General features: G+C 28.0%; 1 protein-coding gene across 1 annotated transcript in view; it reads left to right on the forward strand.

Annotated features, from left to right (window-relative positions):
* The first annotated feature begins 1,488 nt into the window (after window positions 1–1,488).
* Window positions 1,489–17,619, forward strand: part of LOC119674727 (potassium voltage-gated channel subfamily H member 8-like) — a 68,834-nt gene continuing 52,703 nt past the window's right edge. Inside the window, exon 1 of the mRNA XM_038085883.1 lies at window positions 1,489–1,593. Within this exon, the coding sequence (XP_037941811.1) occupies window positions 1,518–1,593 (76 nt within the window). The 5' untranslated portion in view covers window positions 1,489–1,517. The remainder of the gene's footprint in view (window positions 1,594–17,619) is intronic.

Below are 17,619 nucleotides of genomic sequence, written 5' to 3' on the forward strand. Positions count from 1 at the left end.
AATTTTAAAATTTAATTTAAATAAAGTCAATATATTTAAATAAGTTTCGAAATAAATTTTAAAAACAAATTTCAAATTGTGTAATGTATGGGACGCCAAAGGACAAACTTAGGAGGAACAGATATGGTACGAATATAAATTTTATATTTTTAATATTGTTTATGTATTTATTATTAGTTTAAAAGAAACAGTATAAAAATTAATAGAGGATTGAGCACTACTAGCTAAAGTTCTGTTGTGCCACCTTCATTGACTTAGAATATTTCTCCAAGTCTGATAGTAATGAACTATATCGCTATTAGAATATACTGATAAGCTTCGTATGATTAAATAGACAGTTATTATTTGATATAAAATTATATTCTGGTACGTGCAGTCTCAAAAAATTATTTACGAATAATTAAATACAAGAATTATTTCCAAGACCACTGATGATGGGTATTTGGTAATATTCGAAATAGCCTGACCGTAAATTTTTGTTGTTTCACTACTATTCCAAAAACCTCTTTATAAAATTATATATAAATTTATATATATAAAGTATATAAAATTATTATAATATACTTCTTTAAGTAGACAGAATATGTTCTGCAAATATTGTTCAATTCCTGAATAACTCATATCAGAATTCAAGTTATATTTACAGTAGATCACCGAAGTGATCACAGACACTATTGAGTAAAAGCACTTGAAGCACTAACTCGTGTTTTATCGGCAAAAAAGAAATTAATAAAGGGTGCTTTGTGAGTATATAATATTATAATAACTATAACTGAATTGATTTCTTGTACCTCTCAGTGAGCTATGCATTTGCAAGCACTAAATTGAAATTGGTGAGCTATAATGTGTGGAGCATAAACAATTTTCATTCTGCCTCTCTAACTGATCTTATATTCTTTAAAAAACCTTAGAAATTCTAGTTAGATTTGTCTATTCGAGATACTTGAAATTTTTTCTGGGTGCAGTGGTTTTGTCCTGCCCAACACTAAAGAAAAAATAAATAAAGAAATATACTACTCAACCAGCTAATTCCTTATTACATTAAAATGTACTTGAAAACTATGTGTATTGTCCTGAAAATAAATTTGTTGCAATTATAAATGTGTAGCAATAATATTTTAACCAGCGAATGTTTGTTTCCAAGTAGTTCAATACCTTTAATTTATTATAATAGAAAAGAGATTTTATGTAGCACTTAGAAAATAATACAAAGGCATAACGCCACAAGAATCTGTAATCTGATTCATAAAGTATATGCCCCATCGAGTTAAACCTAAAACTATTGTACAAACCTTATAAAGCTTATATATTGCACGTTTTTGAAGACCAAAAAGTAATTGATCATATATTTATAGCGCTCTCCCTTGAAAATTATATGCCTTATTCTGAAATCAAAACCTGTTAATATCAAAACGAATGACTACAATTAATTAATATTAGAAACTAATTAATGAATTTATATTTTATTTACAGAGTTACATAAAAAAAAGAAGTTGTATAAAGGACCCTTCAATCCAATGCCAGCCCGAAAGGGGCTGCTAGCGCCCCAAAATACATTCTTGGATACCATCGCAACACGTTTCGATGGCACACGTAAGTGTATAGTTCTTATATATTTATATATATTTTATACTATATATAAATGTTTTATATGTATATTTAAGTATTTTTAAATCTTATCTAACTTTAACCCTGCCTTACAAACAAATGAACTGTTTTCGTCATCTTGCGAGTACATGCTACTGGTACATGCTACTGCAGATAGTAATTCCCTTGTAATCAAAATTACAGTACTAGTCTTCAATATAAATAGTAGAATTGATAATCTATTTAAATATAGTATATAATATATACTACATACTATATAATATATAATATATACTATATAGTATATTATAGTGTATTATATAGCATATATTCTGTGTGTTACCTTACTATCTTAAAAAAAAAAAGTACTCTTATTTATTTATGTACAAAACATACTAACACCAGTATCAGCGCCTTATTCACCGGATCTTATACCCATCGAGTTTCACTTTTTAAGAGACTATGTGTTTTTAATTTGCCAGTTAATAATTATCTAGCAATGTCAGCTTGCCTTATTTGTTTATCCAACCTTTAAATTAAATTTATTAAAAGGTAACAATATTCCTTTATGCAATAATTTTAGGTACATACATACATATGTACTTGTATAATTTTTTTTAAATTTGCATAAATCCGTACCCATCCGTACCCATATATCATCATAAATATTTATAAAAAATCAAAGTTCAAAGCTATTCTTTTTAAAAGATTACTTTGAAACAAGAAGTATAAATTACTAAATACTAAAACGTTTGCTTTAACTACGTGTACATAAGTCCTACTAACCTTGGTGTCAGATACCAAAAGTGACTTAGTCAGAATTTGCAGTACAAGTTTGGTAGAAAGTAACTCTGTGCCTGTATGTATGTCAAAATGCTTGACACGTGTGTGTAAAAATAACAATTATGCTAATAAAAATATTTATGCTTCCTGGAACAATAAGTATGGGCAATAATAATGTTTTCTAAGCAAAACACAGGCACGTACATACTCAACTTGACTGCCTCAATATTTCATACGCACAAGTAACATCGGGTTTCCAATCGAGTAAAAAAAATATTCGTTCTACAAGTTCATCCTTTGCTGTTTAATGAATCCTTAAAACTTTTTTCTTAATTGACGTCAATGCATTGTCGTAAAATTTAAAAATGATGCATTATAATATATCATAGGAATTTTTTCTGAAGAAATGTGGCAGCCATACAAACCTTTAAATTTTCTTTGAAATTAAGCAATATTAATTCATGATTAATTTGAAGGTGAAATTCTCGAAGTAGTATTTAAGGAAAGTGAAAAAGAAAATAGTAATTTAGCACTATTTATTATTAGCACTATAGAGCTCTGTAATAAAGTTAAATTAATTTTGTCGTCTTTAATTTGTCGTCTCTATCTGATAGAATTCAAGAAAATCTCTTTAGAGAGATTAATTTGGTTATTAAAATCAGAAACACGCCCAGGCAAATACATGAAAAATTATAAATTAAAATTTTAATTTTAATCAAGTTTAATCAATTTCGGATACCGCCAAATATAAACCGTGAACGGATATGTTTAATGATGAAAAATAGTTTAGGACATATCCAAGAGTTTACATTTTCTTAAATTAAAATTGCATTGGAATGAATGTTAGGTGGTAGAAAGTAGACAATGACGTCAAATAAATCGGTTTTATTGACCAGGCGTGATCTAAAGATTTTGTTGTCACCAAATTCTACCTCTTGTAAGTTGACAGTTTCTTTAGGACTATGTCTTGACTCATTATTCTATTAAAATTTAGAACCTCTCAGATTATTTTCATATCCTTTCAGAACCAAAAAAAAAATTTATATATGTTTTTATTATTATTTATATCATTTCTTTCATTTTTATTTTTTAAATGCAGTAACGCATTTAGCGGACGTTGATGTTTGCATTTTCTTCCCGATGATAACGACAGCTTATAAACTGCCATCATTGCATTTTTCAAATGCAGTAGTTTTATTTATTATTGACAAAGCTATTGAAGCGGAAGTGAGCCTAATGGCTAAATGGTTTTTTGCTCTATGAAAATATTCTATAGAGCAATGAATTTGAAAATAAATGTACAAACAATGTACAGGGGCATGAATATCTGTATGATGATTTATCAAACAATTACGTATGTAACTAACAGACATACAATTAGCTTTTCGATGAACATTTTGAGTCATGCCACATAAAAAAATAAAGTGAAAAGTAAAAAAGATTTTACTTAACTACTGCATGACGAACTGATTTATTTGAATATCTGTTCTCAACAATTAGTGTAGTGCGAAGTACTCTATTAAGGACAAAAACTGTGACACTGTTGAGAAAGTATCGTAAGATATATATTCATAACGACGCTAAATCAGATAATTTTTTCGGTATTTTATCGAAAAGTACAGTTCTCACAATATACTGGCAGGTTATCATTTGATGCATTTTTTGCAACTTTCGATTGCTGTCATAGAACTGAAGTTATGTATTGACTGTGAAAAAATTTCTCTAATATATAAATTACTTAATAAATAACTACAAGCTCTAAGTTTATATGTGTATGTAATATTAAGAAATGCTTCAAATTTAATACTTTGAATATATAAGTATAACAAAAGGATACAGGTTTTTAGGAAGATACTTCTTTGATAGTTTATCAAACTGCTCATCGGTGAAGACGAAAGACCTATTAAATTATCTAAATTCTGCGGGATGAATTTAGTCTCTACTTTTCTTTACTAGTGTTCTTGCGAGGAATGTGGTAGCAAAACGGCAAAAAATCGGTAATTGAAGTACATGGAACTTATCTAATGGCCTGCCACTGCAACCAACCAACCATAACAAAACAAATACTTTTGCATAACCGATTTTTATTGCTCAAAATACAACAATTTGCAAGATCTAAAAGCATATAAAATGAGTATTTTAGATTATTGGTGTTGATGTGCTTAAGGTCATTTATGCAAGTCTTCTGGATGGCTTCTGTATCCGCAAAACACTGTGCTCTCATTAGCATATACATTTTACCAAAAAAATGAACGTCGCACGATGTCAAGTAACGTAAATTGTTAATAATTTTAATACAAATATCATTTTTTAAATATCCTTACTTTAACGTTCTTGATAAGTGCTTTAACTTAGTAAAGAGTTTTTATTTATTTTGAAAAGCATAGCTATTTTGAGATCTATAATATTATTTACTAGTAAAAACCAAGAGAAAATAAGTCACTCATACGCCAGGGTAAACGAACATTAACATAATATCTCACAAATCAATACTATACCAATTCAATCAAATGTATGTTATGAATGAATAAACATATTAATTAATATAAGATGTATGTATACTATGCATATGAATCGATAGTTTTGTTTTACATTATTGTCAGAATTACCACAATTCATGTTTTTTTTATCTTTTATACAAAAAATCTATACTTGAAATGCTTCGTTAATGAAGAAACTTTTTCACAAGCTTTTTACCACGAGTGGGTTCCGACTTGGTAACAAAAATCAGAAATGCTCCGCAACTCATTTTGTCATATCACCAACACATTAAATAGAAGCAAAAATGTTATTGCAATATTGCATACCAATTACTCTGCATGTGGCTCTTTCGCATGTTAAAAATGACATTTCCCAACAAATAGCACAACATATGTGACATTATGTAAATACAAATTTTGTATCTACAAAAATGCGGTTTTTATAATTTTTGTTATAAACTCAGAGTTGGCATTCATTTGAAAATGAAATCGTGTTGAAAGTATATACATAATTTACAGTTTTTCCTAAAACTGCTAAAAATTATAGAATCTAACTATTTCATTAATCAAATACCATTTTAATAATGTAAACCAGAGTAATTTGGAACGATGTCAAATGGATAATGATCTCAAGAATTTAATTGCTAATTTGTTATAATAAGTTATTGTGATCATTTAAATCTGAATGAAATATGCCAAAAAGAGAATTAAGTTAAATGAAGCATATTATTAATGCCACAAGCTTTCGTGAGATCGAGACCACATTAAAAATAATGGAAGTTATGAGTGTCCGATGACTATTTATATCGAAGATATCGGAAAAATTAAGTAGATCATTCTGGCGTATTTAATAAATATCATTAGAAATGCTGTCGGAAAAATAAGAATATAATACAGCTTATGTGAAGTGATTAAAATGAATGTTTATGACACAAAACTAAAAATTATTGCTTATAACACAATTCTGAAGAAATTGTACATTGTACTTTCCTATTTCCAAATCAAAAATACACTAAAAGTACAATGTAAATCAACAATATATAAGTTAAATACGAAATCGCAGAGCTAGCTTAAGATTATACCTAAAACGGCGTACCAATATTGTTTCTCAAACTGAAAACTGAAAACGTTAGCATAAGCGGCAAAGACTCTTACTTACTAACTTAGGGATTACAGACGAGGGTCGTCCTTGGCCGCGTCGAGTAGCGTTCGCCAGTCAGCCCGATTAGTTGCTTGCTGTCGCCAGTTGGTAGTACCGAGCGCCCCCAAATCATTAGTCACCTGACGGTCACCAAATCGTCCGCTACTGCGTTTTCCACCTGTAGATATCGAATCTTCTAATTATTAATAACTGTTAGTGCATAGTTGTTTTAGCTATTTTAAAAATTCCTCTTTACGTTAAATGCTTTGGTATAGCACTTTCTTATTCTCTGTAATTACTTATTTATTACTTATTTCTGTAACTATAGCTTCAGATACAGCTATTACATTTATATCATAATTTTTTCAAAATTGTTCTGGCCATAAAAACAACAAATACAACAGAAAAACTTTTGTCACACCAGGATGAATGGTTTGGGATCTTATTAAATTTCTGCTATAGAATAAGACTTAATTATGCCTTTTACTCCATGGTACACATATTTATAAAAACTCTACTAGATTATTTTTGTGACAAGATGTGAATTGAATTATATCATGAATAAGCTTGCTTATATTTTAAAAAAGTATTTTTTGTGACACTGTTATCGTGTTTATGTATGATAACATATGGTCACTAAATACAAACACTAAATTAGAAAGTTATTAGCAAAACCCATATGCACCAAATTCATAATAGCTTCAAGAGTATTCTATATATCACAGTAATTTTGAATAAATTTCCTAAAATTGTTTATCCTTCATTGCAAAATATCCTTCATCTAAAACTTTAATAAATGAGATAAAACCGTAAAATTATTTTAGTTCTCTGAAATCTAAAACAAATGTCGGAACTAATTTTCATTTTAAAATAATTCTAATTTAAATATTTTTAGTCGCGTTTTTGAGATAAATATGCTTAGAGTTAAATTTGCCAAAATATTTTAAGTATAAAATGCTTGGAAAAATATTCCGCAAAATATATTATTGCGAGCCTTGAATAGGAAGAGCAATATTTCAATTTTGATTTTTTTTTGCAATTTTACGGTTTTTGGTTTTGTAAAGTGCACTCATGGAATGTTTGTGGGTAGGCCTTTACCATGTTACTATAGTGAACGCACTAATTAAGTAAATTGAATGAGCCTAATGCACTTAACTTAGATTTTCACTATCCTTAATGCTAATGCCAATTTAATGAATAAAATGAAATCCAATGTATGTGGTTTCCAAAAATAAATTTTAATGAGTAGGAAAAGTTCTTAAGTTGGATAAGTCTTAGAGTTTATGTATACAATATAGTAAGTGTATAGTGTATACAATACATATTAAGGTATGTATTTATTTCGTAGCATATTTAGAAGGAAATTAAGGAGAGAATCTTTTATCTGATATTATAATCTAAAGATAATAAAAACCATATAATTCATACAAACAGAAATTATAAACCATAAATGGGGATAGGTGGAAATGGTAAAATTTACAACCTGGATTATGCTTCGTTGAGACCTTTTGCTCTTGTACGTATTAAAAAACATCATATCAAAATTTCTTGACTATATAAAATAGTTTATAGCTTTTTTAGAAAATAACAGTGCAATACATTTCTATAATACATTCTATAAAAGCGTAATTTTTGTTTTGTTGTTGGTTTTTTTGGAACCTACAAGGAAGTCGCAGGCCTGGCGCTCCTTCAAGAATATGGCGAAGGATCATTGATGTCGAATTAATATCAGCGCACTACTCATGGAACGACATCAGCACGGCAGCCCCAAATAGAATACGGTTCAGAGGAATTGTTGAGACTCTATGCTCCACTGGGAGTTAACGGAACAAAGTAGATGATATTTAAATTTTAATTTTTTAACAAAAGCAAAGTAAATTTTATAACAACTAGTTTTTGTCATGTAATCACTGATTTCTATACATTACAAATATCTTATTATTACTGTTGATATACATCAACTTAATATCTTTTAGTTGCAGACCAAAGATATTATTCAGTTTAAAGAAAGCCATATGGAGGCTTCGAATCCCATATAGAATTCATATGAAGCTAATTACAGTGACTGATCACAGTTCTATCGAATCTTTCATAACAAAGCATCCAGACAAATATTACTTAGTTCATACTTGTCTACTTATAACATATATGAGATTTTTACCGCTATGGGCTTGGATTTATTAATCCAAAATTATGCATATATTTATATTATAAATATATACATTACAAATTATTATTATATATTATTATATATATTATAAATATATACATTACAAATTATTATTATATATTATTATATATATTATAAATATTTCCATCTTCTTCAAAAAAAATAATGTGTGATATTTTAAAAATTGTATAAATTTTAAATAAAATTTAATTTCTGTTTTTAAAATGTATTAACTACAGTTATAGTTCTAGTAGCTTTAACTGAAAACTTTATCATACCAATTTTAATATTTTTAATATTTTATTATTCTAATATTTTTATTTAATTATGTTATAATAAATATTTAATAACAAAAATAGTGAATATAATAACACTTCAGAAATTAAAGAAAACGCTTACAATAATATTTTTCCTGTAAACTGGTAGCACTATACATATATAAATACCGCTGTTTCTACAATTATACTATTAAGTGTTCTGTGATAGCTCAAAATTATCGTTATGCCAGAGTTTTTGACAAAAATCATAAAGAATTTTAGCGATTGCATGACAACAGCAAAGAATAACCGTTTTCTAGGCTCTGATACTGAAATTATTTCTTCGAGAAGGGCAATTTGAGTCGATAACAACCATAAATAGATTGTAATTAAGTTCATATCTTAATTTGCTTATAAAAATATGTGGAGACTTAGTTCAAATTCCAGCAAAATTGTATTGGGTTTAATAAGAATGACTTCAAAGGTGAAAAATAATTTTAAATTGTTCAATACATTTTTTAAGATATATTTAATAATTTCAAATAATTTTTATACACATTCCTTTCATTGTTTATAAACTATATATGTTAAAACTTACTACGGTTTTTTTTTGTTTTTGTAATCATATGTTAAAGCTTTGCCAAAAAGTTTGGAAAACTGATTGATTCTGTATTTCAAAGTATTTTGAAATCAAGTTATTTCCAAAGGATATTAAATCATTTTTTTTTAATTCTACAAATACGGAATTTGAAATGTATGTGCTCACGTAAAAGCGATGTAAAAACATTTCTGACTGCGAAATCGTTGGCAGCAAATCAAAGTTATTTGAAATATTTTCATATGAAATGCAAGCTTGAATTCTAACTAAAATTTTTTATTTGAACTGATTCGATTTATTCAAGTGTGATAAAGGCTTAAGCGGTATATATTTTATTTTTTCAATTTCACTATATTTTGTTAAAGTAGTAAATTGAAAAAGTTTTCGAAGAATTCGTTTCATTACACATAGCTTGTTGATATATATGCATGTTATATATATTCTTTAATACAAATAAATTTTTATTGTCAAATATATACTGACCAAACCGCATATGCCGAAAACCTTATCTATTATATAGTATTTGCTACATATAAAAATGCATAGTCTAAAGTCGCTGCTGTTGTGGACAATTTTCAATAATTTCATTAAAACCAAGCGGAAAGGCAGCATAGAGTGAACAGCAGTTATGGCTTTATATTGGCCTAGAGCAAAATATCGAGTATTTATGTTTTCTCTGCATTTATGTTGAAAATTTTGTATCTGCATTCATTCGCATAGATACGCAATGTAACGTTTTAGTATGTACTTCCTATGCTCACAAGTAAGCCATTAAACAACAATAATGAAAATTGCGTATTTTCTGTGATATTAAATGACATGAGATTGCCATCAACGCCATGACTACAAACTGACTTTCAATTAAATTTCCATCCCATTACTAGTACAAAATTGACTATAATGTATCCTGTCATGCACTGTGGGTTTTGTTAATCACTCTGCTTAACAAGTTGATAAGTACTGCATTGATAGAAAGCCATCCACAAATATGTAAATTTTACTAATAAATTTCAGTTGCAAAGGTATTAAAAGTCATTAATTATTATTGCAATTTGAAAATTAGTTTTGAAAATAATGTCTTTCATATGCATTAGAATATAAAGGTTTATATAATTATTTGTTATTCAAGAATAAAATTTTGAATAGGTTTTGTTTATATGTATAATTCGGATAATTTGATAATTCAAAATTGATATATTTTGCTATATAAACACTTGTTTTAGAAGTTGCTGAGTTGTATTTAAAAGTCTTTTGAATTGATATGGTAAATTTCTTTTTTTTTTTAAGTTGGTGGGTTGGTAGCACTGTACTTAACTAATAAACTTAACTGCATAATTAGCTACTGTGGAGTAATAGATCATAATTTTTATAATGAACATACTATCTTTCTGAAAATTTTAAGGAACATACAGATTTTCTTAAACATTATTGCAATCAAAAACACTGTCTTATGATTTATGCCTCCTTCTCAACAAGGCAGTGTCTTAACCTACAAATAACAACAACATTTAAGATATAAACTGCATTCGATAAGAATTACATGTTAAGAAATTAGCTTGTGATCAAAACACATCTTACAACACAAATTAAAATTTAGAATATCTATTCACACGACCTATTTTAAGACAGCTTAAATGTTGGATAGGGTAAGATATGATATCCTATTCAATAAATATGGTACATCATAACTGTTGATGAGATATAAGTCTAAAAACAAATCTGTAGTCATGAAATTAAAAGATACAAAATCACCTACAACTAAAAATAAAACTTTTAAGACGAAAGCTTTATGATCATTACTTTCTTCAATATATGTGGCTTGGTATATCAAAAATTTATTTTTTAATTTATTTTACTAGTAAAAAACACTACCTGATGACAAATAATCCTCAAAAACAGTCAGAAATCGAATTACTGTCAGAAATCTATAACATTTACTGTGCAAGATTGTCTGAGCAAACGCTAATACCTTCACCATTGAACAACTATATTCAGGTGGAGGTGGAGATGTGGACATTACCACTTAGGACCCTCCATTCATTAAAAATTACTATTTCGAACATATTAATCTACCTTGATCTACACTTATGGTCACTTATGTTAGTTAGTTCGTTGTGGTGGAGGGAGGAACGAGTCATTCTCAATTAGCTGTAAAGGCATTTTAAATCCACAAAACCTCGTAATAGTGGATAGTATAGAAAAGATCAAGCTACAACCAGCAAGAGGCATTTATAAAGGCAAGAAACAGGTCAATTCTAATGCTAGAGATACCACGGTGTGTGTTGAAAAAGGGGGCCCCTAGAAACTTAAGCTTAGTTCTGGCCAAACCTGAACATAGACACATCAGGTATACTGGTGTCCTTTTCTTCGAGAGGTGGTAGATACGCATTACAGGATATATCACAGCGTAGGCCAAGTCTAGCTCCATGCCGTCCTATGGTGCAATGCCCTGTAGCGACAAATATTAACATAGATTGTTTCTGTGTATTAAGTCAGAGGTTCTACATTTGAAATAGATTGACCATGCAGCCCTTGACCTGACTGCTGAGGTGGCAAGGCTCCACTCACATTTGTCGCTTATATTCTAACTAAATATTTTTTTTTTTTAGTTTCTTTAGAAAAAAATATTTTTTAATTATTATCATTCTTTGAAAGAAAAATCATTTGCGTCATCAAATCTTTTTTTGAAAATAATATCAAAATATGTAAATAGAAATTGGGTACGAAATTTTACTTGATTAAACCGACTAATTCATCACAACATGTTAAGTACTTTGAACGCATTTTCTGAATATTTTGTTCGCCTTCAACTGCTCCACGAGCTAAATTTGTTCTTGCTACGCCTGCCAACCAATTTCATCAGGGAATTGTCACTTGTCAGCTTTCATGTTAATTAAGTTTGATGTAACTTTCATTCTGTATTCTATGTACTTATGAACGAAAGTTTTATTGGCTTTAATGGGCTGATTTATCTATGAAATGTTGGCATTCTGACCATATAATTACGCGCGAAAATATTTTATTGCATTTCAATGTGACTTTTACGGCAAAAAATAAGTATCTAAAAGTTCGCCCACCAAAAGGAATCAGTTTTATTAGTCATATATGTGGTTTATTATTTTTTTTTCTAATACGCCTACGTATTCTGCAGATACAATGAAAATTATCTTTGGAAGAAAAAAATTTTATGTATATATGAATTTCTAACATTACGTTATTTTGACAATTTTTAAGGATTTAGATGCAAGCCCCAATTTTTCATTCAGAATTATTGAAGTCGAAATATGGTTTTTGTTGAGTTATACGGCAATATAAAATCTTGTTAAGATATAATAAATATATTTAACTGATGTATACATTTTCAAAACTTGACAAATTTTCTAAAATTCAACAATATTTTAAACGATAACAAAAGAACGTCATTCTTAGATATATTCTAGCATAAAAACTTTTTGCAAACAATATGAATTTGGCTTCAATCAAAATACCATAACGAATTTACATATTTGAAAATGAAATATTTGCAAACTTATTTAGAAAATATTATTTTGTATTTAAATCAGTGTTCTAATTTGCTGCAGAAGTTTTCTATTACTGCACATAATTTAATCAAAACTCACTGCGTTCATATTCGAATATTCACGCTCAAAGGATTCTTTTCAGAAAGGAATGAACGTGGCTAGTATTTGCTGTCTTAGAACAGTTTCACTGCATTTATTTCAAAGAATTTTATTATAAAAGTTTAGCATAAATAATGCAATTAAAATATATGATAATATATGTTCCTATAAGTGTTGCCAACAAATATTTACCATAACAAAGAAATGTTATCTTTAAGACCTTTTATATATATATCTACACTGCTTGGCTGTATTTTGCTTGTGTGTTATTATAAATATGAAATTACATCCTTTGCACAATCTTATGAATGTCTTCTTTTTATTTAAGTCGTCCTTTAATATACGTTTAAGAAAAATGCACATTTCTTTCTAGAAATGTCATTCATATAAGCACTCAATAGTTCACCACGATTGTATTGTGAACAACAATGCCGATATAATGCTTCTTTATAAAAAACACGTAAGAAGACTTTATAGGAAAAGATGTAGGACAATGAAAAGATATGCACAATATTACTCCAAGCATAAGCCACATGTGCATAATCTATGGAGTTGACAGTTTTTCATTTTGCTTGATATTAAAAAATCAAATAAAATAATTTTAAGCTCCTTGGAATGCTAGAAGCTAGAAGCATTCCAAGTAATGACTATTTTGCTGTTTTTAAACTTGACATTTTAGGGAATAATCTTTTCGACCACAATTTATTTTAAAATATCAAGTTTAAAGTACAACGGTCGAAGAAATGTTATATGAGATTTTGACCTTTGATTTAAATATTTCAACTTAAATATATGAACTTTAAGATAACTACTTGGTGCATTGACATGTTTCAACAATTTCAGTTACTGATTAAGTAGAAGTAACAATATAAAATTTAGGCAACTAAGTAATTGTTTTAAGTTTTAGTGAAAAATCGATCATCTTTACACTTCTTAGGTGCGAAAAATATAACTGCGACACTAATAACCATCTGTTCTCTTTATCTGTAAACGTCATTAACAGAATATTTGTGAATATGGACGAAGAATCACTTCACATAAGTATATAATTTCTAGGGCTAGTTTTTGAGTTAAGATATAAAATCATGTACATTTAGTAACCAACCAATGTCATTTATTTATTGACTTAATTAGCAAAAATAAGAAAACCTCCTTTGCAAAGTTTAGTTCGAATGGCTCAAATCCAAAGAAAGAAAAGAATTCCATTATTGATAATTCGTAAAGAGGTTTCGAAAAGTAGTGAAATACAACAACAAAAATTCTTTATCATATTATTTAATTAATTAAACTTTTCGCTAACCATACAATTGTTTTAAGTATTGCCAAATAACCATCATCAGTGATCTTGGAACTATTTCTTATATTTTATTATTCGTTCATAAAAAAGTTTTTCGAACAGTAGTGTAACTACAACAATAAAAATTATTATTTATTTTATATTATTTTAACTAATTGAATTTTTGGCTAACCATACAGCTGTTTCGAGTATTGCCAAATACCCATCATTAGTGGTCTTGGAAATAATTCTTGTATTTAATTATTCGTAAATAATTTTTTGAGACTGCAAGTACCAAGAGTTGAACTCGTACTCTGCCAAATTTGAAGCTCAGAGTCAGCATTTGTTACCCAACTGACCCAAAACCGTGCTTGAGTCGTATATTCAGACTGTAAATTACAAATCAATGATTTCTTGTCTTATCTTATCCTATTAAATTTTATATTGTTTTATTTAAAACCATAAGCCCATTTTTAGCATTTCATTGATGTGAAAATTATACCTAAAATCGGTAATGCTGTTAAGCAGCACATTAAAGATTTACATTATAATTTCATATTAAATATTTGAAAGTTAAATTTTGAAATATAGTACAATAAGGATGTATACTCCGTTTCACTTGAATAGCACACTTCGTTTTTGCATTATTATTTGCTTATCTATCAATGATCTCATGACTTTGTTGTAATAATTGTTGGGTTTTTTTGTTTGTTTCCTTATGTAGTCTCCTCCAAAAAAAATTAGTACTGCGGAAATGTACCGTTAAATTTTCCCGTTATTTTCTTTTGAATTTGCATCAATAACTAGTATGTATTTCGTTTCACTTGAATAGCACATTTGGTTTTCAATTTAATTTATGAGTAGCAGCTCACCACAATATTAAGTTTTTTTTATTTATTTGTGAGTTTTAAATACAGTGTGACGATTTAAATTAATAATGGGTCGTGGTAATGCTTTAACCAACAAAGAACAGGTCAAAATAAAAAGCTTCATTGATTCTGACCTGTCTGTAACTCAAATATCAAAAAAAATCGGAAGAAGCAGAAAAGTGATATACAATTTCATTCAAAATGATCTTAACTATGGAAAAAATATGAAAGGCCGTGTAAAAAGCGTCCTCAGCTATGCAGATAAGCGGGCTATTTTGAGGCAAGCTTCGAATTCGCACGATTCGGTTAACAAAATTAGGTTAAAAGCTGGTGTCAATGCAAGCAAAACTACCGTATGGCGGGTTATTTCGAATGCCCAACATCTAAAACGGCTTAAATTAAAAAAAAAAATCACCACTTAACCCTATACGTAAAGAAGTTCGGTTGACTTTTTGCCGTGCCAACATGTCATGGAGCAAGGAGTGGAATAGCGTTGTTTTCTCTGATGAGACAAAGTTTAATTTGGAAGGGCCCGACGGTTACAATTATTATTTTCATGATTTGAGGAAAGAAACTCATCAGTTGGAGCGTTTACACAGTAGAATGGGCGGAGTTATGGTTTGGGGAGCCATATCTTACTATGGCACTTGTGAACTCCAATTCTTAAACACAACTATGAACGCAAAATCGTACCAAGGAGTTTTAGAAAAAGCTTTTCCTTCATTAGAGAATCTTTTTGGAGAATTGCCGTGGACTTTCCAACAAGACAACGCCCCAATACATACTGCTCGTGTTGTAAAATCGTTCATTGAATCCAGAAATGTTGCTGTTCTGAACTGGCCACCATACTCGCCGGACCTTAACATAATAGAAAATGTTTGGGGATGGCTGGCTAGAAAAGTGTATTAATCTGGAAAACAATATTCAACAAAAACTGAACTAATTGAAGCAATTCAACGAGCATGGGCTACAATTTCCCTTGATTATATTAAAATTTTGTATGATTCACTTCCCGATAGGATCTATGAGGTTATATTAAACAAGGGAGGTTCAACTCATTACTAAAATGTTAATTTTAACAAATTAATCCTTAATAATAAATAAATAAACAGTCCCTAGTGCATAAAATAATTAAATTTATTTAAAAAACAAAAATGTGCTATTCAAGTGAAACGAAATTTTTATGCTATTTATATACTTATTTAGTTTGTCATCTTTTAATATAAAAATTATTGAAAAAATGCAAGTTTTTTTTTTATAATAAAGATTATTAATCACACTACCTATAAAATCTAAAAAAAAATTGTTTTATTTCATTAGTTTAAAAGATATAAAGAAAAGAAATTAAATATGTGAAGTGTGCTATTCAAGTGAAACGGAGTGTATATCATAAGTTGTATAATACATACTTTAAATACATTATATATAAATTTGAATATGTATAATATATTGTAAATAATATACCATACATAAAATATTGTATATAGTATAATATATTCCATATATATTATATGTATACTATGTATATATTATATTATACATATTATATAATCGAATATAATACAATATAATATATATGAAATAATATACATATATGAAATATATATTAATACAATATATGAATACAATATATTGTGTGCGTATATTTTACTAAGGGGTTAAAAAGATATGTATATAAGTAACGTAATTTATCTTTATTACATCCTCTCAACTCGATTGTTGAAAAGTAAATCTTTTTATTTATTTTATTGTACTAAATAATACTTAAAATATTTACAACATGCTACTTTACAGTTTCTATAAATTTGGAGTAAACAAGTAGCAACAATTTAAAGGCGATGAGGTGATCATGCCATTAAACCGTTTTTCCAAATTTATAGAAGCAGTTTACAATAACTAAAGGAAGGCAGGGGCGGATTAATACGATTATGTTTCTTATACATTTAAATGAAATTAATTATTTATGAAAATATCCAAATTTTTTTATAAATGGTATTTAGTATTAATGAACTGTACATTAGACGTATGATATCATAGGTTCTTAGATGATGTTCGAATTATGTTCAACAAAATATTTGCAGACAAGACAGCATAAATTTTTCTTAATGAAGGAAGTCAAACGTAGCAACACAAAACGCATACATCTGACATCTTATAAATGCTGGTACAAAATATCACTGGATTGACTTTTTAACATTTTTAAGATTTTTATAACCTTCGAAGATAAGTGTGGTTTTGAGGTGATCTCTGAGAGTATGTTATTTCATAGTTGTATATTAAATTACTACCTTAAACAGGAAACACAATATCAATAGCAGTAATTTTTCTTATATAGCATGAATGCAGAACATTATAATGCTGTGAAATTGCACATTAAAGAACTGTAATATATCTTTATATTAAATATTTAAAAATTGAATTGTGAAATATAGTACGAAGAAATTGTATACAGATTTCTATAATCCACAGTATATACTGTGGATTTCAATATTATATTGTGTACATAATATACAATATCTATTAAAATATTAAATAAAATATATAGATGATAACAATTAATATAATATTTATACATTACATATATATAATATATATAATAATATATGTAATACAGTATTTAATATACATGTAGTATGTTATACTTCAATATTATTTCCTCTAAAATAACAACGATTCAAGCATATCCAACAATTAATTATTGTAATATTTGAAACTTTTTTTATGGGTACATTTTTGCAACACATAATTTTAAACCGACAAAACAGCATTTTGAAAATTCAATAAATAAATGAAAAAAACTTATACTGCTAACTTAACCCGACTCAGCATTTATTTTCT

Source organism: Teleopsis dalmanni, chromosome 2 (genome assembly GCF_002237135.1).
Source record: "Teleopsis dalmanni isolate 2A chromosome 2, ASM223713v2, whole genome shotgun sequence".
NCBI lineage: Eukaryota > Metazoa > Arthropoda > Insecta > Diptera > Diopsidae > Teleopsis > Teleopsis dalmanni.